Source organism: Panthera tigris, chromosome D1 (genome assembly GCF_018350195.1).
Source record: "Panthera tigris isolate Pti1 chromosome D1, P.tigris_Pti1_mat1.1, whole genome shotgun sequence".
Classification (NCBI taxonomy): domain Eukaryota; kingdom Metazoa; phylum Chordata; class Mammalia; order Carnivora; family Felidae; genus Panthera; species Panthera tigris.
Window position 1 is genome coordinate 112,099,742 of NC_056669.1, and position 22,303 is coordinate 112,122,044.

The 22,303-nt window shown below is 66.3% G+C and overlaps 1 protein-coding gene across 1 annotated transcript in view; it reads left to right on the plus strand.

The window, feature by feature from the left end:
• The window catches only part of NADSYN1 (NAD synthetase 1), a 39,310-nt gene that overhangs the window by 11,922 nt on the left and 5,085 nt on the right, over positions 1-22,303 (plus strand). The window contains exons 7-18 of the mRNA XM_042958311.1: positions 2,483-2,571; positions 2,676-2,793; positions 3,483-3,614; positions 5,985-6,059; positions 6,799-6,923; positions 7,396-7,444; positions 7,881-7,983; positions 8,382-8,550; positions 9,283-9,418; positions 10,219-10,325; positions 21,600-21,731; positions 22,193-22,262. Of these exons, the coding sequence (XP_042814245.1) occupies positions 2,483-2,571; positions 2,676-2,793; positions 3,483-3,614; positions 5,985-6,059; positions 6,799-6,923; positions 7,396-7,444; positions 7,881-7,983; positions 8,382-8,550; positions 9,283-9,418; positions 10,219-10,325; positions 21,600-21,731; positions 22,193-22,262 (1,305 nt within the window). The remainder of the gene's footprint in view (positions 1-2,482; positions 2,572-2,675; positions 2,794-3,482; positions 3,615-5,984; positions 6,060-6,798; positions 6,924-7,395; positions 7,445-7,880; positions 7,984-8,381; positions 8,551-9,282; positions 9,419-10,218; positions 10,326-21,599; positions 21,732-22,192; positions 22,263-22,303) is intronic.

Below are 22,303 nucleotides of genomic sequence, written 5' to 3' on the forward strand. Positions count from 1 at the left end.
GGGTGCGGGTTGTTGTTAAACAGCAGATACTTGGCTCCCGGTCCTGGAGGCCGGAGCCCGAGGTCCAGGCGTGGGCGGGGCCGGGGCCTCCCGAGGCCTCTCTCCTTGTGTGTGGCCGGCCGTCCTCTCCCTGTGTCCTCGCGGGGTCGTCCCTCCGTGCGTGTCTGTGTCCCGATCCCCTCTTCTTACAAGGACCCCGTGGTCACCTTGATCACCTCTGCAAAGTCCCGGCTCCAGATACAGTCACGTTCAGAGGTGCTGGGGGTCAGGACCCCAGCACAGAAATTTGAGTGGGACGCAGCTCCTCCCAGGCCGCCAGGTTCTCCGCGCCCCTAATTACTGCCCTTCCGGCAGCTCATGAGGGTCCGGAATCTCTCAGTGGAGGGCCCGGCAGGGGTTCCGCTGGACCTTAGCGACGGACCCGAGCTGGACCAGGGGTCCCTCTCCCCTCATTCCTCCCGGTTCCGGTTCCATTTGCCTCTTGGCCGTCCCTGCCTCTTCCCTGGAGGACGGCGGCTGCCTGGCCGCTGGGCAGATGCCCCCATTCAGGAGCCAGATTACATCACCGCCATTGGGTTTGATTCTTGAGCCAGGCTCCTCGAGGGGCCGGCTTGGGCTCAGCACCCCCTGTGCGGACACTCCGGGACGGGCACAGCCAAGGTTGGGCAGGGGCGCTCAGCCGGGTCCGGTCACCTCCCACGTGTCCCGGAAACTCATTTGACCGTGAAGTGTAGCAGCGGGCTAGTTTGAAAACTAGCCCTCCTGACCCAGAACACAGAACGCGCCCATGAGTGCGTTTCCCCGTGTCCGTGTGTGTGACTGGCGGGGAGCCCGTGTCTGAAGCATGTCGGCACAGCTCTGACCGGGAGCTGCACCCCGTTTCATCCTTGCGGGGTCCCACTATGTCCTGGAGGCCTTGCCAGTGGAGATGACTGAGCCCTTGTGGGGTATGGTCTGAAGTTGCACCGATTTGGCTTGGCGGTTGACCAAGGGCGGTGGCTTGAATCGGCCCCGGTGACCGTCCGCGGATTTAAGTTCCGGGGCGTGTCCGGGAACAAGGGAAGGGCAGCACGTGGATACATTGGGCCCCGTGGCCCTGAGCCCTGGCCGCCCCACGGCAAGATGGCGTGAGGGTCCCAGCCGTCCCCGTGGGCTATTTGCCAGGTGCCCGGTGGCCAGCATGGGGTCCCGCGTGAGGGCTTTCTTCGCAGCCACAGGGAGCAGGGCCAGGTTTACGCCGTGGTTCTTGCCTTCGGCAGCCGAGGGTGTCGGACTCGCGCACACGCATCGGGGAACCCGACCCAGCGTGCTCGGCCGTGTTCCCTGTCTGAGGATCAGTTCTCGCCGCGTCTGTAGCTTTGGGATCAGGAGAGGGAGCCAAGTTGGACCAAGACAGCAAGTCAAGGCTGTCCGCGTGCCTGAGAGCGTCCCAGACCCGCTTGACCGGTCAGCACACGGAGGCCCCGGCGCCTCGTCTGCCGGCCCGGGGGAGGCTCTGCCCCGGCCCTGGGATGCCGCCATTCGTGGCTTGTTAACGTGGCTCTTGATGACAGACACGCTTGCTTCTGGCCCTGCCACTCAGGAGCGGGGTCACTTTTCTCAGGTTTCTCGCATGACCCTCGGGTCATTCCTGGCACGGGTGGGACGATCCGGTCACACTGTCGGGAGCACGGATGATGCCGAAAAGGGCTTTGGGCCTTGGCAGGCGTGGAGTGACCCTGGACAAACGAGACCCTTTATTCCTTTCTTTTTTTTTTTTTTTAAATTTTTAGAGCATGTGCACGACAACGGGAGAGGGGCAGAGGGAGAGAGAGAGAGAAAAGCAGGCTCCATGCTCTGTGCAGAGCCTCACATGGGGCTCAGTCCCACGACCCTGGGATCATGACCTGAGCTGAAATCAAGAGTCAGGCTCTGAACCGAATGAGCCACACAGGCGCCCCAAGACCCTTTATTCTTCTTTTTTTTTTTTTTTAACGTTTATTTATTTTTGAGATAGAGAGAGACAGAGCATGAATGGGGGAGGGTCAGAGAGAGGGAGACACAGAATCCGAAACAGGCTCCAGGCTCTGAACTGTCAGCACAGAGCCCGACGTGGGGCTCGAACTCATGGACCGCGAGATCATGACCTGAGCCGAAGTCGGCCGCCCAACCGACTGAGCCACCCAGTTGCCCCAAGACCCTTTATTCTTAATAACGATGATGGCGACGGGGATTTGTGCCAATGGAAACTTCCGGAGTGGAGTGACGGCTTGCCGGGGCCACAGAGGGCCCTGTGGCAGCTCAGAGCACAGCTCCTGCCTAGTGAACGCTGTGACCAGAGGCCCCGGGGGTCAGCAGGGGAGATGCCGGGCCGCCTGGGTGGGGAGTGCTCCCCAGCTGGGCAGGGACTCACTGGGGCTGGAAGTAAAAGGGCAGTGAGGTCGGGACGCAGCCCAGACGGGACGGCCAAGGGGTCTCGTGCCTTTCTGTCCCCTGACCGCAGGAAACCGTGCCCTTTGGAGACGCGGTGCTGGCCACCCGCGACACCTGCATCGGGAGCGAGATCTGTGAGGAGCTCTGGACGCCCCACAGGTCAGCCCCGGCCCCGGCCTGGCGGGTGGCCGCGGGTGGAGACAGCGGGGCTGGGCGGGCGGGTCACGCGGCCCATCCTGCCGTCAACCGCCGTCTGCCCGCAGCCCACACGTGGACATGGGCCTGGACGGCGTGGAGATCTTCACCAACGCCTCGGGCAGCCACCACGTGCTGCGCAAAGCCCACGCCAGGGTGGATCTGGTGACCATGGCTACCACCAAGGTAGGCGCTGGGCCGCCATGCTGGGGCACGCGTGCCGCGGGCCCGTGCCGCGTCCGTCCCGCACACCCCCGAGTCCCCGGTGCCCACGCAGGGCCGGGCCCGCACGACGGACATCGATGCCCGCAGTTTCGGCCGGCACTCTGCAAATGGGCGCTGACTCGCCCTCTGGGGCCTCACGCGCCCGACCTCCCCTGACCCTGTGAGGCAAGCAGGGCACCTCCTGCCCCGGCGTCAGGCCCCTGGGGCCCGAGGCACCATCGAGGGACAAGTGACGCGCTGGCCGCATGCTCAGTGGTTCTGAGCTGGAGCGCAGGGAGCTGTCCCGAGGCGCTGCCCTTGCTGGGCAGCGTGACCCCGCGAGGGGCGGGTTTGGGTCTCTGTGCCACGCTGTGGGGTTTGTCTTCCGTGACCCCCCTCGTCCCGTGTCAGAGACGACAGTCAGTGCCTGAGGGGTGCTGGGGGGCAGCGAGGGGAGGGGCATTGGGCATGATGCCTGGAGGCTGGGAAGGCCGGCGGGTCACTGTCCTGGGCCCTACTGTGCCCCCCCCCCCCCGTGTGCAGGCACTTTCTCTGTGGGGAAGGGCGGGGGGGGGGCGGGGGGGCGGGGGGGGTTCCCTGCAGGGCGCCGTTTAAGGCCTTGGGAGGGCCGAGGAAGGGACGGTGATCTCTGTGCCCCCTGCATTCTCCAGAACGGCGGGATCTACTTGCTGGCCAACCAGAAGGGCTGTGACGGGGACCGACTGTACTATGATGGCTGCGCCCTGATAGCGATGAACGGCCACATCTTGGCGCAGGGCTCCCAGTTCTCCCTGGACGACGTGGTGAGAGCGAGCTCGCAAACCCCAGGGGCATCTGCTCCTTTCCGTGACCGAGCCCTCGTGCCGGGCTGTCGTCTCCGGGCCCCCCCCCGCGGCCGGCTCCCGCCCCGCCCGGACAGATGAGGCCACCACAGCGCGAGGGTCACACGTGCACGGCCTGGGGGGAGGACCCAGCCCCACGATCACCCTCAGGGGGCAGGCGAGCAGGCAGGTGCTGTGGGGGGCAGGCTGTGTCGTGCCAGGAGAGCTGGTGAGCCCCGGTCCCCCAGGGAGTGAGCAGGCACTGCCTGGTCCCCGCAGGAGGGTGTCCCTCGGCAGGGGCCTCATGCGTAGAAGCAGGTGGAGGGGAGCTCGCTGAGGCCACTTGACACAACCCGCTGGCTCTTCCCCACGTGTCCGGGCCACGTGTGTTAGCCGTGGGCCTCACAGCGCCCTGGCCCCGAGTCCTGGGAGCCCCGAGGCTCCCCCGGGGCAGGCCTCCCTCCGTGGGCCGTCTGGTCTCCCTGGACACGCGAGCGGGCTGAGGTCAGGCACGTCTGTGCGGGGAGGCGTGGGGCGAGCTCAGAGGAGACGTCGCCGCAGCCCTGGGGCGCGGGGGGCGGGGGACAACCAGGAAGGCAGGCTGAGACACCTGTCCCGTCCTGCCCTGACCGGGCCGACCTCTGAGAAGCTGAGGGAGACCCGCCCTCTGCAGCGAGGGCACACGTCTGTGCTGTCTGTACGCCGACAGGTCTTTCAAGTTCAGAACAAAAAAATGGCTGTTCTCACGGGAGACGGACACGAACGCCAGCCGTGCGGACGCCACAAGTGACCCTCGGCTGTGCGGGCGCGAGGGGCCCTCGCGCGGCACCACCCGTGTTCGGGGGGTCAGGTGGAAATGCTAGTTCGGGGGCAGGTGGGAGCGGAAGACAGGTTCGCAGGGACGCGGCAGCGTGAGCTCGTGCCAGGTCGCGAACCCTCCCGTTCGCTTCCTCTGCACTCGGCTCGCTGAGGGGACGCTGGTCCCCTCGCCGCCCCGCTGGGGTTAGGAGGGAAGCAGGTGTGAAACCGAAGTCACGTTTCAAAGCGGAGCGAGTGAACTCCGTGATGCTCTCCTGCTGGGGGGAGGGGGGCGGGAGTTTGGCAGAAGGGACGCTCCCTCCCTCCCAGCTGTCCCCCAGGCCGTGCTCGCCAGGTGACAGCACCCCCACAGGCCTTCAGGTGTTCGGCATTAGCCACGGTAGAGGCGGGTCAAGTTCGTGCAAAAGGCGCCACTCTTCTGCGTCCCACGGGAACGCCCCGCTGTCTTCAGGCCGGGTCGGTGTGGCCGGGACGGTGGGCGGACCGGGTTCAGGGCCACGGGTGCCCTGCGCAGGGTTCACTGGCAGTGGAGGGGGCCACCTGTACCGGGAGGAGCAGGTTCTGGGCCCTGGCCAGGCCTTGGGGCTCGGACCCCAGGGGTCTGCACTTTGGGTGGCTTTGGCGGCCTCTCGCTTCGGGAAATGATGGGAGGACAAACACAAGCCCCGTTTTGCTGGTCTTTGTGGCACGTCCAGAGTGGCCCGGGCCCGGTGCTGACAGCAACAGTTGCCCACGGGGCCGGTGCAGGAGCAGGGTGGCCACGGCCGTCCTGTGTCCCCCTGTGCTGTGCCGGTTAGCTCCCACTGTCCACACTTGTATGTGAAGAGACAACGTCACAGTGACATAATCTGATCAGGAGTTATTTTCGTAGAGAAAGGAATGATATGACAAAATGAAATTAAAATTCTCTTTTTTGCAATTTTTTTGAAATCTTATTCTTTTCCTATTTTGTGGTCTTTTTTGACTCTTCATACTCCTGTCTCACCTGGGTTTGAAGGCAGGGAAGTGTCACCCGCTGTCACACAGCAGCACATCTAGGCAGGGGCACTGGCGTGGACTGCCGAGGCTCTGACCACCCGTCTGCCATTGTCCGGCTTGTCCTTCCCCTGTGTGGGCTTGGAGCTTGGGTTGCCTCTCATGGTCACAGGATGGCTGCAGCAGCTCCAGCCATCCCGTCTCCACACAACCACGTCCAAAGCAGCAAAGGGGCCCTTGTCTCCCATGCGTCCGTCTAAGAAGAGAGAAGCTGGCTCAGAGGTCCCGGCCGATACTGATCAGCAGAATCCTGTGCCGTGACGAGGGGACCGCTGCTAGGTGTCCCACTTCACTGGAGGTTCTGGGGGCAGCAGCGAGAGGGCGGGGCTGCGGGTCAGCAACAACACTGGCCGTCCCCTCTCCCCGGGCCCCTAGGGGCCCACAGCTGCCCAGTCCCTGCCGCAGAAGGTGGGGCTCGTCGTGTGCAGTTTGGCGCGTCCGCGAAAACCGCCCAGTTACCCAGCAGTCACGCTTTCCCTTCGAAACCCCCTCCTCCAGGAAGTTCTCACCGCGACGCTGGATTTGGAGGACGTCCGGAGCTACAGGGCAGAGATTTCATCTCGAAACCTGGCGGTGAGTTCTCGTGGACACACGCGGGACGCTTGACAAAGGTCCCGGAGCCCTTTGTGGTTTTTTGTGACGGCAGCTTCTTGGGATGTTCCCCGGCACCCCGTGATTCGGGGGATGTGGCACGCTCACGGGGCTGCACAGCCATCGCCTCGTCGGTGTCCTGACAGCGGGGGACCTCCTCACCCCAAGGAGACTTTCCCGTGCCCGCCCACCTCCACTCCGCATCCCGCCCCCAGCCCGGGCCCCCCACCCGCCCACTGTGGGCGTTTCACGGAGATGAGACCATGAACCTGAGGCCCTTCGTGCGGCTTCTGTCCCTGAGCAGGCCCAGCCGCGTTGTGGCGGGTGTCCGGGCTTCATGCCTCTTCCTGGGCGGGACGACACTGTGACCGTCCGTCCGCCGAGGACACTCAGATCGTCCCCACGCCGGGTCCGTGAGGAGTTCGCTCTGTCGACGTGCGTGCGAGTTTTTGCGCGGGCGTTCTTCCCGCTTCCCCCGGGTGTGCGCCTAGGAGCGCGGCCGCCGGGCCGCACGGTCACTCTGCTTTAATCCCCGGAGGGGCCACCTCAGCGCACGAGGCTTCCGAGCCTGCCACCGCCCGTCTCTCTGGCTCCAGCCGCCCCGCGGGGGTGGGGCCGCCGCTGTGGGCTTGAGGTGCCTTCCCGCTGGCTGACAGTCTGTCCCTCGGCCGGCCCTAGCGGCCTGCGAGGGGGCGTCACTGTCGTGAATCTCCGTCGGCAGGCCAGCAAGGCGAGCCCCTACCCCCGAGTGAAGGTGGACTTCGCCCTCTCGTCCCGCGAGGACCTGCTGGAGCCGCTGTCCGAGCCCCTCGAGTGGAAGTACCACAGTCCTGCCGAGGAGATCAGGTGGCCGCCCGGACGCACGCGGAGGGGTCGTGCTGTGCCCGCGGCCCCTCCCCTTGCCCGCTGCAGGGGCCCGAGCCAGTGCGGATGGCTGGTCCTCACCGCCGGCCCGGGGCGGCTGCTTGGTTAGGAGGAGGCCGCGCTGCTTCGGGGTCGAGGGCGCCGATGCCGCAGCCGGACGGCCTGGCTTCCCCTCCCCCTCCCGGCCCTGTCGCTCCCTCGTGCGGGGGGCTTTGGGCACACTAGCCCCGCCCTTTGCTTTTGCGTCTCGGTTTTCCTGTTTTAAAACGAGCCAAAGGCATCCCCCCTCTCCCAGGGCTGTCTGGGGACAAGAGGGCATTAATTCTCCCGAGGCGCTGGGCCCAGCCGCTGCTGGCCGTTCTCACTGGCCCCGCTCCCGCCTCGCCAGCTGCCCCCGGGTAGATTGCGGACGGGTCCGCAGCCCCCGGCCCTGACGCTTCCCATTCTTCTCCAGCCTTGGACCCGCCTGCTGGCTCTGGGATTTCTTAAGACGCAGCCAGCAGGTAAGATTTCCAGTGTTTGCGTTCGGTTCTGTGGGGGGCTGGTGGGTTTTTTCCCCCGACGCGAGCCCTGCTTCGCTCTGCCTCAGTCAGGAGCTTAATCCACGTTAGGCAGACGCCAGAGCGCCCCCCGGGGGTTTGGCTCCACCTTTGGGGTCCCGTCTGATGACGTCCAGAGGGAACGGAATACACGTCCCACTGGTTCTGTGTCGTGACGTCTGTAACTTACCGGGGTTTAGTCCTAGATGCGCATCGCAGCGCGAGGTCTGTTTTCCCTCTAGAGTAATCCATCCGGAACGCGCGGCCCACGGCGAGAGCGCTGACGCCCGCACGTTCTTGTGGGTGCCCGTCAGGGTTTGCAGGTGGCGCTGGGCCGAGGTTTGGGCGCGTCGCTTCCCCGAGGCCCTGCCCACACCCGCCTCTGGTTGGCCCGTTCCAGGCCGGCTTCTTCTTGCCCCTGAGCGGCGGGGTGGACAGCGCGGCCACCGCCTGCCTCGTGTACTCCATGTGCCGCCAGGTCTGCGAGGCCGTGAATAACGGAAGTAGGTGGCGTCCGTTGGTCTGAGCGAGGCTCCGGGGCTCAGAGGACGGGGTGAGGCGGACCCCGGGTCCCGGCCGTCAAGGGTGAGGGAGGCTCCGCCGATGTGCTCAGAGGTCGCAACAGGACCTGGGGACAGCAGGCCAGTGAAGCCCCTTCCCGGGGCTCTGGGCCAGGGCGGCCGTGGCCGTGTGCCCGCAGCGTGGCCTGGAGGGAGGAACACGGACGGCCTCGGGGTCAGGCAAACCCGGGTCGAAAGCCTCCCCCACGCGCTCTGTGTCAGACATCCCCGTGGCGTGCGCGCCAGAAGAGCGAGGGGGTTGCTGCGTAGGAGGGGACGGCCCCCGGGGCGGAGGAGAGGGTCTGGGCCCCGAGCACCGCCTGCCGTCTGCGGGTTCTCAGATCAGGAAGTGCTGGCCGACGTCCGGACCATCGTGGACCAGCTCGACTACACGCCCCGGGACCCCCGAGAGCTCTGCGGGCGCGTGCTGACGACCTGCTACATGGCCAGCGAGAACTCCTCCCGGGAGACGCGTGACAGAGCCGCGGAGCTGGCCCGGCAGATCGGCAGGTAGAGGGGCCGCTGGCGCGAGCCCGGTCCTGGGGAAACCGTGTCTGTTCCCCCCGCCCCCCGTAGCCGCGTCGGATTCCCACGCCTCCGTCCCCGCCCCCTGCTGGCATCCCAGACACCGGCCACCGGGGCTGATGTGCCCCCCGGTGTGGGAGCCCGGGACCCCACTCGCGGCTCTGGGGAGTGGGCTGGCGCTGTGAGGGCCCGCCCCCCTCTTCCCTGGGCCGGAGCAGGGTCGGGGAGGGCATCTCTCCGGTCAGGGAGACTCGGTCCTTTCAGAGTCCTCTGTTCTCAGCCCAAACCGGCCCCCACCCAGCAGTGCTCCTGGGCGCGTCCCCGGAGGAACTGAGAGCGGGGACTCAGGCGTTTTGCCCCCGTGTTCACGGCAGCGTCGAGCACGGCAGCCGGAACGTAGGAGTGGCCCGGTGTCCCTTGGCACACAAGGCAGTGAGCAGATGTGGTCCGTGCCCACGACGGGACGTCGTTCGGCCTCAGAAAGGAAGGGGCTTCTGACACCCGCTACCTCGGAAGGACCCCCGAGAACGTGGTGCCCAGGGAAACAGCCCAGCCACGGCACCACGTACCGTGGGCATCTCCGTGGCACGTCCGGACACAGGGCTCCCCGGGGGGGCCGGGGGGAGAGTCCTGAGCTCCACAGGGGTGGCGTCTGCGCCGCACGCGGACGCACCGGGTGCCCCCGGCCCTGCGCACACCTGCCCTTTCCCCTCACAGCCACCACATCGGTCTCGACGTCGACCCCGCGGTCAAGGCCGTCGTGGGCATCTTCAGCCTGGCGACGGGTAAGAGGCCTCTGTTCGCGGTTCACGGAGGAAGCCGCCGGGAAAACCTGGCGCTACAGAACGTGCAGGTGCGCCCCCAGCCGGGCCGGCGTCACGGGGCCCCGCGGGGGAGGCCGGGGGCGTGCGCGCATCTGCGAGAGCGACAGGCTGCGGGTGTCTGCGACGGTGGCACGGGCGCGTGCGCGTGTGTGCGTCTCGGTGCACGTGCTGGTGCACCTGTGAGAGCACGACGGCGTGTGTTGGGGGGGGAGGCGTGTGGGCACAGGCGTGGGTGTGTGAAAATACGTGAGGGCATGTGAGTGCGTGTGTGTGGGCATGAGAGTGTGTTAGTGAACGTGGGGGCGTGTGCGTGCACACACGTGAGCGTAAGAGGGCACGGGAGCGTGTGTTAGCGTGAGGGCGGGGTGTGTGCACGCGCGTGTGCGTGAGCGTGCATGTAAGGCTCCTGCATCTTCAGGGATCGGGCTGCCGCAGGGGAGCCGGGCCCTGGCCGGTGGGTGGAGGGAGAGAGGGACCCTGGGCCCCAGCCACCGGGCTCTGTCACATCCCTGTCCCTTTTCTCGTGGCCACGGTGGCCTTCCCTCCTCCAGCAAAGCCGGCTGTGAAGGGGGTGGAACGAGTGGCCGAGAGTTCTTTGTAGCCCCATCCTGCCACCGAAGCTCCCTCCGCACCCCGGCTCCGGGTCCTTCCGTCTTTGATCCGGGGGCCGCTCGGTGCACCCAATTATCGCAGGACCCTGTTTCCTCTGGACGCTGGAAAGCTCTCGTGTTACTTGGACTCTTTCTTTGGAGCTGCACGGGGAGCAGGGTGCCAGTGTGTGTGTGCCCCATGCTCGGCACGGGGTGACATTTACCGTTGTGTCACCCAGGCTCGGATACGGATGGTCGTGGCCTATCTGTTCGCTCAGCTGAGCCTCTGGGCCCGGGGCGCTCGCGGTGGACTGCTGGTGCTCGGATCGGCCAACGTGGATGAGAGGTGCGTGTGCCCGACTCCCGAGCACCCAGGTCTCCGAGGGTGAGTGCTCCCCAAGGCGGCATGTCCAGGCTCCCTCCAGTTCTCACAGCATCTGTGAGACACACGGTGGCGGGGGGAGGGGTCACGTTACCCCGCGGCTCAGGGCGTGTCTGGCACCCCCAGGACGTCATCACTCCCGAACTTCACGATGACTCAGGTATGGAGACGGGTCGACACTGTCTCCCTCTGGCTCCCCGCCACCGTTCCCGCTCGGGCCAGCTCCGCCTGGCTTGGGCTCTTCCGCGGTGCCGGGTCTGGAATCTGTCACCCCTCCCGCCCCACCCCGCTCGCTTTCACCCGCCCCCCCCCCCCCCCCCGGGCAGTCCCACCACGTCTTCCGCCCTTGCTCTGCGTCCAGTGTTCACTCCCAGCCAGAGAGCCCGTCTCTGACGTGGGCTGGAAATAGTTTCTCGTGGTCTTTGCTGGTCAGGAGAACTCGGAGCCTCCTGTTCTCCAGGTACATTTCAGCTGATCTTCAGGGTGAGCGGCGGAGGCTGGGAGCACTCCCCCTCCAGCTTCCGTCCCCACCTCTCTCGGCTGTTCTCGCTTGCTCCTTGTTAGCAGAAGGGGTTCGAGAACCTTGTCTCTCATTTATTCATCTGGTCATCCATGCATCAGTCTTTCCATCCGTTTGTCCACCCATCTCCCAACCCGTCCGTCTGTCCACCCATCCATCCACTCACCCGCCCATCCGTCTACCCACCGATCTATCCACTCACTCACCCGCCCATCCGTCTACCCACCGATCTATCCACTCACTCATCCGTCCATCCATCCATGTGTCCATCCATCTATCCATACGTACACCCGTTCACCCATCCGTCTATCCACCTATCCACCTGTCCGTCTGTCCACCCACCCACCCATCCATCCATCCATCCATCCATCCACTCACCTGCCCATCCCTCTACCCACCCATCCATCCACCCACTCACCCGTCCATCCATCCATGTGTCCATCCATCTATCCATATGTACACCCATTCACCCATCCGTCTATCCACCTATCCACCTGTCCATCTGTCTGTCCACCCACCCACCCATCCATCCATCCATCCACTCACCCGCCCATCCGTTTACCCACCCATCCATCCACTCACCGCCCATCCATCTACCCACCCGTCCATCCACTCATCCATCCATCCATCCATCCATGTGTCCATCCATCTATCCATACGTACATCTGTTCACCCATCCGTCTATCCACCTATCCACCTGTCCATCTATCTGTCCACCCACCCACCCATCCATCCATCCATCCACTCACCCGCCCATCCGTCTACCCACCCATCCATCCACTCACTCATCCGTCCATCCATCCATGTGTCCATCCATCTGTCCACACGTACACCCGTTCACCCATCCGTCTATCCACCTATCCACCTGTCCATCTGTCTGTCCACCCACCCACCCATCCATCCATCCATCCATCCATCCACTCACCACCCATCCATCTACCCACCCATCCATCCATTCACCGCCCATCCATCTACCCACCCATCCATCCACTCATCCGTCCATCCATCCACGTGTCCATCCATCTATCCATACGTGCATCCATTTACCCATCCGTCTATCTGCCTATCCACCCATCCATCTATCCATCTATCTGTCCACCCACCCATCCATCCATCCATCCATATGTCCCTCCATCCATCCACTCACCCGCTGTCCGTCTACCCACCCATCCATCCACTCACTCATCCCTCCATCCATCCACCTATCCATATGTACATCCATTCACCCATCCGTCTGTGTGCCTATCCACCCATCCATCTGTCCATGCATCCATCCATCCATCCACCCACTCACCCACCCATCTGCCTATCCACCCATCCATCTATTCATCTGTCCACCCACCCATCCATCCATCCATCCATCCATGTGTCCCTCCATCCATCCACTCACCCGCCATCTGTCTACCCACCCATCCATCCACTCACTCATCTGTCCATCCATCCACCTATCCATATGTACATCCGTTCACCCATCCGTCTGTCCACCTATCCACCCATCTATCTGTCTACTCACCCACCCGCCCATCCATCCATCCATCCATCCATCCATCCATCCATCCACTCACCCACCCATCCGTCTACCCACCCATCCATCCACTCATCCGTCCATCCATCCATGTGTCCATCCATCTATCCGTATGTACGTCCACTCACCCATCCATCTATCCACGTATCCATCCATACATACATACATGCATATATCCATTCACCCATCCATCATTCCATCCATCCATCCGTCTTTCTATCCGTGGCATGAGTGTCTTAGTCTTTCTATATCTTGCTTGTCTGCAAGTGTGTTTTCTGTTAAACATTATATTGGGCTTTTGGATCCTGCTTCCTAATTATGACAATTTAGAGTTAGCACCCTATGGCTGGTGAAAATTCTTGCCATTCCTGTGAACATTTTGTCAATTTTCGTCGCTTTTCTGCTGCCTTCGGTGCTTTTGTAAGGAAATGATGTCTCAGGACAGATGTGACAGCTAGTGTGTATTCGGAGCCTGAGTAGTTGACAACATGGGTGTGTTCTGTTTTGTTTGCTTCTGAACAAGAGTGTGATCTATTATGTAACTGTATCGTTGTACCGTTTTCCCTGTTACAACTCTTGTCCATCGCATTTCGTGTTTTAGCAGAAAACAACAATTTTTTCCGGGGTGGGAGTGGGTTTCTGGGTGTTACGTGTTCCTGGATGTCAGTTTAGAAAGTAAACACTTCTGTCTGACACCTGGTTCCGTGTTCGTCTCTTCCCATCACATTTCGCTGCCAGACCCTTTCCGGGAGGTATTTGGAAGTCTGTCTACAGCTGCAGGAACTTTTCTCGTATTTTACTTCCAACGGTGTTTCTTCCATTGTGTGTGTTTCTTGTACTCGTGGGGCCGACTGTCCCATGCAGCGTCCCTGTCTACGATCTCCCCGTTGCCTGCATCCCGGGGTAGAGCGTCAGGTCTGTCCCCTCTGTCACGCTGTTCTTTTTCAAAGTGGTTTCTGATTCTGTGTCTTAACTGCTTCTAAACTAACTTCGGGTCTGTTGCATTGTGGTGTGCCTGTTCCTCAAGGGATGTTGAACGTCCGCCACGTGTTGGGCATTCTTGGTGCTGTGAACACAACAGAAAAGTAACTGTGGTTTTACTCTAGTGGAAGGAGATGGGTGATAACAACACTTAATCGTGTGTGTAGAGTGGGGAAAGTCTACAGAGAAAAACCAGGGCAGGCAGAGGGAGAGTTTGGGAGTTGAGGTTGTTACTGGGGTGGCCAGGGAAGGCCTGTCTGAGAAGTTGGCTTCCAAAGGCCTCAGGAGCCAGGAGAGGAGATGCGGCCCGGATAACGGTGTGTGCAAATATCCTGTGGTGAGAGCCCCCCCGGGACAGAGGGTGGTCGTTGTCTCTCTGAAAAGCCCTGTCTTGTCTGAAGGAGGTGCCGGGATCCCAGCTGGGGCAGGTTGGAGGAGAGTGGGCAGTGGATGAGGGACCAGGAGTCAGTTCTTTCCAGAAGTGTGCACCACAGGAGAGGGGAGGGGCAGGGTGGTAGCTGGCAAGACCAGTGGGGCGAGAAGGAAGGTGTTTCCTCAAGAGCTGACGAGAGAGGTGTGGCAGGGAGGAACAGTGTTGCTGACGCAGGAGGGGGGACGCGGCTGGAGAGCTGTCCCCGTGTCCCGAGGAGGTGAGAGCAGGTGGCGAAGCGAGAGGTCGGCTTTATCGGGAGCCCAGCGGGTGTGTCCAGCAGAGTGCACGGCGCAGACGCGGGCCTGGGTGGCGTGGGGTCGGGGCCGTGACCGTCCTCGGCGAAGCAGGAAGCGGAGTCACCGGCCGAGCGACGACGCACAGCAGGCGTTGGGTGTTTGAGGGGAGCTGGTGACGAGCGGGACGGGTCGGGGACGAGGCGGGCGGCCCGGCAGCGGGGACGCCCTGGAGGCGGGGTCGTGCCGCTGCGCACGCACGTGTGTGGGGCAGGGAGCCAGGCGAGCCCGGCAGGGAGAGGGGGGCAGGGGAGCCGAGAAGCGCCAAGGGGAGGCGGAGGCGGCGGGAGCCAGCTGCCGTCCCTGTCCCGCGATCCGCTGGCAGACGGGACTCCGCATCGGGCGGGCCCGGGGCTGCGGTCGACTGCAGCCGGAGGATGGAGGAAACCAGGCCCAGGCTTCCAGAATCCTCTCCCAGTGGACCCCCCCCCACCGACCCCTGGCAACACGCGTGACGGCACGTGGGCAGCACCCACCGCCAGCGAAGCTTGTCAGAGACCCCGCGCCCAGCGTTGGCCCTGGGGGCCAGTCACACGGCCACCCTGTGCCTGGCGCGGACCAAGCCTCGGCTCCCGGAAGGAGAGCAGTGCTCAGCATAAAGCGGTGTTTGAGCCAGGAATTTGGAAACCGCGGCCACGGTTTCCAGTAGGGAATGGCGGGAGCACCCCAGATCCCTGGTGCCGGCCGAGCACCCGCCCCACAAGCAGGCCTTTCCGAGACGGCTGTGCTCACGCGCGTCTGCGCAGAGCCTGACCGACAGGAGGCTCTGAGGTCTGGGGGCGCCGTCACCGACAGCAGGAGGCTGGGGCCGGGTCGGGGCCGTGAATGGCCAGGGGCAGGTCAGAGGTCAGTGATGAGCGCAGAGGAGGGCTAGAGGAGCCGCCAGAGGCGGTCAGGACAGCCTTGCAGAGAGGGCGGCCCGTCCTGGAGGGGCCGGTGAGTCCAGAAGGCTCCACAAGGGGGCGTGCCACGGGCCCCTCCCCTGCGTCTGTAGGTCCCCGCTTCCCTGGGTGGGGGTCTCGCCACCACCTGCCACGGCCAGAGTAGGCGGGAAGCCGTGTGACTGCAAACCTCCTTCTGCTGCGGGAGGTGAGGCGGCTGGTCCCCGTTCCCCCGTGGCCGGTCTCTGCGTGGGGTCTAGTCGGGGAGTGCGCTGGGGGGCACGCAGGTTGTAGGGACTTTTCCTTTCCCTAAACGAGGTGGGACGACCCTGCAGGGTTTTTCAACCGGTGCAGCGGGTCCGCGGTCCGCTTCCTCCCACCCATGCAGCTCACGCCTGGCAGGGCGGCCTGGCAGGGTGGGGCTGGGGGACGGCGAGCGGGCTTGGCCCCTGGTTGTCTTGCCGTCAGGGGGAGAACCGACGGGCTTTGCTGGTGGACCGGGTCAGGTGCGGTGCCCAGGCCGACCCAGCAGCCGAAGGGATGGGCGTGTGTGTGGTCAGATGTCCAGGTGCAGAACCGGGTGGGGAGGTCGAGGCCCAGTGTCGGGAATGCGGCTTTGTGGACAGCCGTGTGGAGGTGTGTGCTGGGCAGTTACACGGGATTCTGGAGAAACCCAGGGGTGAAGCACACCCCTGCCCCGGGGAGTGTACAGATGGTGAAATGCCATCAAAGCTACAAGACCAGCTGCGCCACCGTGGGACTGAATGTTGACAGAGGAGGAGTGGGTCCGGGGTCCCCCAGGTTCCGATGCGAGGGGGCTGCAGATCAGGGGGTCCCACCCAAGAGGAGGAGCCAGCTGGCGGGAGAGGAAGGGCCACCCAGAGCCAGGCAGAGAGGCCGTTCGGGGGCTGATGGGGTTGTTGACCAGGCATGGGGGGCCCGGGGGCCGGCTGCAGGGCCGGGGCGGCTTCTGGAGGGGCCCGGGCCGGCACCTGGCGGTGAAGGCTCGAGAGGGAGCGGCGGGCAGTGGACGTGGCCCCGAGGGTTTCGGTTTGCGGGGCACAGGGACGTGGGCCAAGAGAGGGCGGGAAGGTGGGGGACTTTGGGCTTTGCTTACGCTCATGGGAGCAGAAGGGGTCGGCTGCTGGAGTTGACGAAAGTGCCGGGGGCCTCGCTGTCCCGGCCCTGGAGGCATCAGCCCTGGGCTGCCCTGGGATCCTCGGTTAACCTTCGTGATCTGCTGAAGACGCATCTCCAGAGCCTGTCACGCGGGGGTTGGGGCTTCGGCATGTGGATCTGGAGGCACACGGACGTTCGGTCCGCGGCAGTGACTTCCCCAGAAAAGTTGTCACTTGAGCTCAACCGGTGCGCGCGCTCAGGCTGGAGCTCAGGCGGAAGCCTGTCTCGTGTTTAACGCGTAAACGTGGCCCTCCCGCCCCCAGGGTGCCCTCCTCCCTTCTGGACTTCGATGCCAAGAGAGAGACGAGGCCGGAGCCTTGCTGGGTGGGTCTCCTGGCCGCCCCGGGCACCGCACCTCCGGACCCTCCCCGACTCCGAGCTGCTGACAGCTCCCGAGGCAGTGGGGGAGGCACACAGTAAGAGGGACCCCTGGGGTGCAGGGAAGGGAGCCCCGCCCAGGGCAGCACCAGGGACTTAACGGTCCCTCTCTGGTGCCCTGGGGGCCTCACACCTGAGGCCTCGCTCCTTGGTAGGAGTCAGGAGAAGCTGAACAGCAGGAGAAGGTCACTTGTGTGGGTGGAAGCTGGAAGGGCCAAGTGCTCCTGGGACTGGGGAGGACGGACAGGGGGAGGACGGGCAGGACCAGGGGGAGGACAGACAGGACCAGGGGGAGGATGGCAGGACCAGGGGGAGGACGGGCAGGACCAGGGGGAGGACGGGCAGGACCAGGGGGAGGCCGGCAGGACCAGGGGGAGGCCGGCAGGACCAGGGGGAGGACGGGCAGGACCAGGGGGAGGACGGGCAGGACCAGGGGGAGGACGGGCAGGACCAGGGGGAGGCCGGCAGGACCAGGGGGAGGACGGCAGGACCAGGGGGAGGACAGACAGGACCAGGGGGAGGACGGGCAGGACCAGGGGGAGGACGGGCAGGACCAGGGGGAGGATGGCAGGACCAGGGGGAGGACGGCAGGACCAGGGGGAGGCCGGCAGGACCAGGGGGAGGACGGACAGGACCAGGGGGAGGCCGGCAGGACCAGGGGGAGGACGGACAGGACCGGGGGAGGCCGGCAGGACCAGGGGGAGGACGGACAGGACCAGGGGGAGGACGGGCAGGACCAGGGGGAGGACGGGCAGGACCAGGGGGAGGACGGGCAGGACCAGGGGGAGGACGGGCAGGACCAGGGGGAGGACGGGCAGGACCAGGGGGAGGACGGGCAGGACCAGGGGGAGGACGGGCAGGACCAGGGGGAGGACGGACAGGACCAGGGGGAGGACGGGCAGGACCAGGGGGAGGACGGGCAGGACCAGGGGGAGGACGGGCAGGACCAGGGGGAGGACGGGCAGGACCAGGGGGAGGACGGGCAGGACCAGGGGGAGACCGGCAGGACCAGGGGGAGGACGGGCAGGACCAGGGGGAGGACGGACAGGACCAGGGGGAGGACGGCAGGACCAGGGGGAGGCCGGCAGGACCAGGGGGAGGACGGGCAGGACCAGGGGGAGGACGGCAGGACCAGGGGGAGGCCGGGCAGGACCAGGGGGAGGCCGGACAGGACCAGGGGGAGGCCGGCAGGACCAGGGGGAGGACGGGCAGGACCAGGGGGAGGACGGACAGGACCAGGGGGAGGACGGACAGGACCAGGGGGAGGACGGCAGGACCAGGGGGAGGACGGGCAGGACCAGGGGGAGGCCGGCAGGACCAGGGGGAGGCCGGCAGGACCAGGGGGAGGACGGACAGGACCAGGGGGAGGACGGACAGGACCAGGGGGAGGCCGGCAGGACCAGGGGGAGGCCGGCAGGACCAGGGGGAGGCCGGCAGGACCAGGGGGAGGACGGACAGGACCAGGGGGAGGCCGGCAGGACCAGGGGGAGGACGGCAGGACCAGGGGGAGACTGGCAGGACCAGGGGGAGGACAGACAGGACCAGGGGGAAGACAGCAGGACCAGGGGGAGGACAGACAGGACCAGGGGGAGGATGGCAGGACCAGAGGGAGGACAGGCAGGGGGAGGACGGCAGGACCAGGGGGAGGACGGGCAGGACCAGGGAGAGGACGGGCAGGACCAGGGGGAGGCCGGCAGGACCAGGGGGAGGACGGCAGGACCAGGGGGAGACTGGCAGGACCAGGGGGAGGACAGACAGGACCAGGGGGAAGACAGCAGGACCAGGGGGAGGACAGACAGGACCAGGGGGAGGATGGCAGGACCAGAGGGAGGACAGGCAGGGGGAGGACGGCAGGACCAGGGGGAGGACGGGCAGGACCAGGGGGAGGACGGGCAGGACCAGGGGGAGGACGGGCAGGACCAGGGGGAGACCGGCAGGACCAGGGGGAGGACGGACAGGACCAGGGGGAGGACGGACAGGACCAGGGGGAGGCCGGCAGGACCAGGGGGAGGCCGACAGGACCAGGGGGAGGATGGCAGGACCAGGGGGAGGCCGGACAGGACCAGGGGGAGGCCGGACAGGACCAGGGGGAGGCCGGCAGGACCAGGGGGAGGACGGGCAAGACCAGGGGGAGACCGGCAGGACCAGGGGGAGGACGGACAGGACCAGGGGGAGGCCGACAGGACCAGGGGGAGGCCGGCAGGACCAGGGGGAGGATGGCAGGACCAGGGGGAGGACGGACAGGACCAGGGGGAGGACGGCAGGACCAGGGGGAGGACGGCAGGACCAGGGGGAGGACGGGCAGGACCAGGGGGAGGACAGACAGGACCAGGGGGAGGACGGCAGGACCAGGGGGAGGCCGGCAGGACCAGGGGGAGGCCGGCAGGACCAGGGGGAGGACGGACAGGACCAGGGGGAGGCCGGCAGGACCAGGGGGAGGCCGGCAGGACCAGGGGGAGGACGGACAGGACCAGGGGGAGGACGGCAGGACCAGGGGGAGGCCGGGCAAGACCAGGGGGAGGACGGGCAGGACCAGGGGGAGGCCGGCAGGACCAGGGGGAGGCCGGGCAGGACCAGGGGGAGGACGGCAGGACCAGGGGGAGGCCGGCAGGACCAGGGGGAGGATGGCAGGACCAGGGGGAGGCCGGGCAGGACCAGGGGGAGGCCGGGCAGGACCAGGGGGAGGACGGGCAGGACCAGGGGGAGGCCGGCAGGACCAGGGGGAGGCCGGGCAGGACCAGGGGGAGGACGGCAGGACCAGGGGGAGGATGGCAGGACCAGGGGGAGGACGGGCAGGACCAGGGGGAGGACAGACAGGACCAGGGGGAGGACGGGCAGGACCAGGGGGAGGACGGGCAGGACCAGGGGGAGGACGGGCAGGACCAGGGGGAGACCGGCAGGACCAGGGGGAGGACGGGCAGGACCAGGGGGAGGACGGACAGGACCAGGGGGAGGACGGCAGGACCAGGGGGAGGCCGGCAGGACCAGGGGGAGGCCGGCAGGACCAGGGGGAGGACGGACAGGACCAGGGGGAGGCCGGCAGGACCAGGGGGAGGCCGGCAGGACCAGGGGGAGGACGGACAGGACCAGGGGGAGGCCGACAGGACCAGGGGGAGGATGGCAGGACCAGGGGGAGGCCGGACAGGACCAGGGGGAGGCCGGACAGGACCAGGGGGAGGCCGGCAGGACCAGGGGGAGGACGGACAGGACCAGGGGGAGGCCGGCAGGACCAGGGGGAGGACGGACAGGACCGGGGGAGGCCGGCAGGACCAGGGGGAGGACGAACAGGACCAGGGGGAGGACGGCAGGACCAGGGGGAGGACGGCAGGACCAGGGGGAGGATGGACAGGACCAGGGGGAGGACAGGCAGGACCAGGGGGAGGCCGGCAGGACCAGGGGGAGGACGGACAGGGGGAAGACGGCAGGACCAGGGGGAGGCCGGCACGACCAGGGGGAGACCGGCAGGACCAGGGGGAGGCCGGCAGGACCAGGGGGAGGACGGACAGGGGGAAGACGGCAGGACCAGGGGGAGGACGGCAGGACCAGGGGGAGACTGGCAGGACCAGGGGGAGGACAGACAGGACCAGGGGGAAGACAGCAGGACCAGGGGGAGGACAGACAGGACCAGGGGGAGGATGGCAGGACCAGAGGGAGGACGGGCAGGGGGAGGCCGGCAGGACCAGGGGGAGGACAGACAGGACCAGGGGGAAGACGGCAGGACCAGGGGGAGGACAGACAGGACCAAGGGGAAGACGGCAGGACCAGGGGGAGGACAGACAGGACCAGGGGGAGGACGGACGGCGGGGGGGGAGGCTGTCCTTGTGCTGGTGTTGAGCGTGTGCTTGGGAGCATTGACGTGTGTGCCTGGCGACACCGGCAGGGGCGGGACCCTCAGAGGCCACCATCAGGAGGTTCAGGCGCGAGGGGCAGGGTGAGGAATGGCCTTGGTGGGGGTGGGGGGGTGGGCCTGGGGAGCCAGCGGAAACCTGCCACCGTCCAGAGGGCAGGCGAGAGAACACGGTGGAGGGAGGGTGTCCCGCGGCCGCCGTGACAGCGGACTCTCGATGACAGCGTCCAGAACAGGCCTCGGGTTGTGGGGAGGGCTGGTTCCCCCTGGAGGCTGGCGGGAGAATCCGTTCCCTGCTGTCTCCAGCTCCTGGAGGCGCCCAGCTGCTTGGCTGCCCACCCCCCCCCCCCCCCCCGCAAAGCCAGCGGGCAGCCTCCCTGCGTCTTTCCCCCTCTGCTCGCGGCCCCCTGACTCTGGCCCCTGCCTCCCTCCTACACCACTCAGCACGTCCGTGACTTCGTTCAGGGCCCACCTGGTAATCCAGGTCAAAACCTCCCCGCGAGGGGCGCCGGGGGGGCCCCTTCGGTTAAGCATCCGACCCTGGATCTCAGCTCAGATCAGGGTCTCCCGCTTTGTGGGATCGCGCCCCGCGTCAGGCCCTGTGATGGCACAGAGCGGGGCCCAGTTGGGATCCCTCTGTCCCTGTCTCTCTCTCTCTCTCTCGGCTCCTCCCCTCTCACATGCACTCGCTCGCTCGCCCTCTCTCAAAAACACCAGCACAATCTCGCCTCAGGGGCCTCAACTCCATTGTGCGAAGTCCTTTTTGCCCACAGGTCACACGTTCTCGGGTTCTGGGTATAGGACGGGGTGACTGGGGGCCGTCTTCCGCCCGCCGCAGGGGTATCTGGGAGGGGTGCTGACAGGTGTGGAGGGGGCCCTCCCTCCTAAGGACCTCACCCCTCGGTCCCACGTCCCGCCGGCCCCGGCCCCGCCCTCCAGACGCGCCGCTCCCTGCTGGATGCTGGCCATTCCCGAATCGGTCTCCTGGCCCCGACGCCTTCCCGGGCGGCTCGAGTGCCTCCCCCGGTCGCCTGCCACCTCCGCCCTTTGTGGACCGACCGCTGCAGCAGGCCACCCTCCTCCGAGACCCTCCAGCCCGCCGAGCTCTGGCTCCGGGCGTGTTTGCCCAGGACCGGACCCCAGGCGGGACGCGCAGCGCCTCGGCTCAGCCGCGTGGACGCCGTGTGCTCTGTCCCCGCAGCCTCCTCGGCTACCTGACCAAGTACGACTGCTCCAGCGCGGACATCAACCCCATAGGCGGCATCAGCAAGACGGACCTCAGGGCCTTCGTCCACTTCTGCCTCGAGCACTTCCAGCTCCCCGCCCTGCAGGGGTGAGTGCCACCCTCCAGACGGGCCCTCCGCGCCCGGCACAGCCCCCTCTCACGCCTCCCTGCTGCCTGACCACAACAGCCCTGCCCTCAGCGGGCACCTGGGGTCCCGCGGCCAGGCCGGCGCCTTCGGGCGGGGGCTCCCCCAGACCCCCTGGCCGCGGGGCGGCGTCTGGAGACCATTCTGGGGATCCCGGCGGCTAGATGCTCCCGGGCACCCTGCGGCGCCCAGGCCAGCCCCACAAGAAAGCATGACCCGTCCCCACGTGCAGGGCGCTCGGCAGAGCAGCCCCGTGTGGGGGCTCCCGCTGTCCGCCCCCGCCCCGGGGCGTGGAGCCCCCCGGCATCCACAGCCCTCTCCCCCGGCAAGCCCAGCACCGGGGACGGCGGTGCGGGGTTTTCCCACGGGGCTCACGGGTGCCCAGGCGGCCGTCGGGCCTGACGTCTGTATGTCTTGGCCGCAGCATCCTGGCAGCACCGGCCACCGCAGAGCTGGAGCCTTTGGCCGACGGACGGGTGTCCCAGACGGACGAGGTAGTGGCAGTGGTGGCTCGGTCACCACGCTCCCTCCCCGT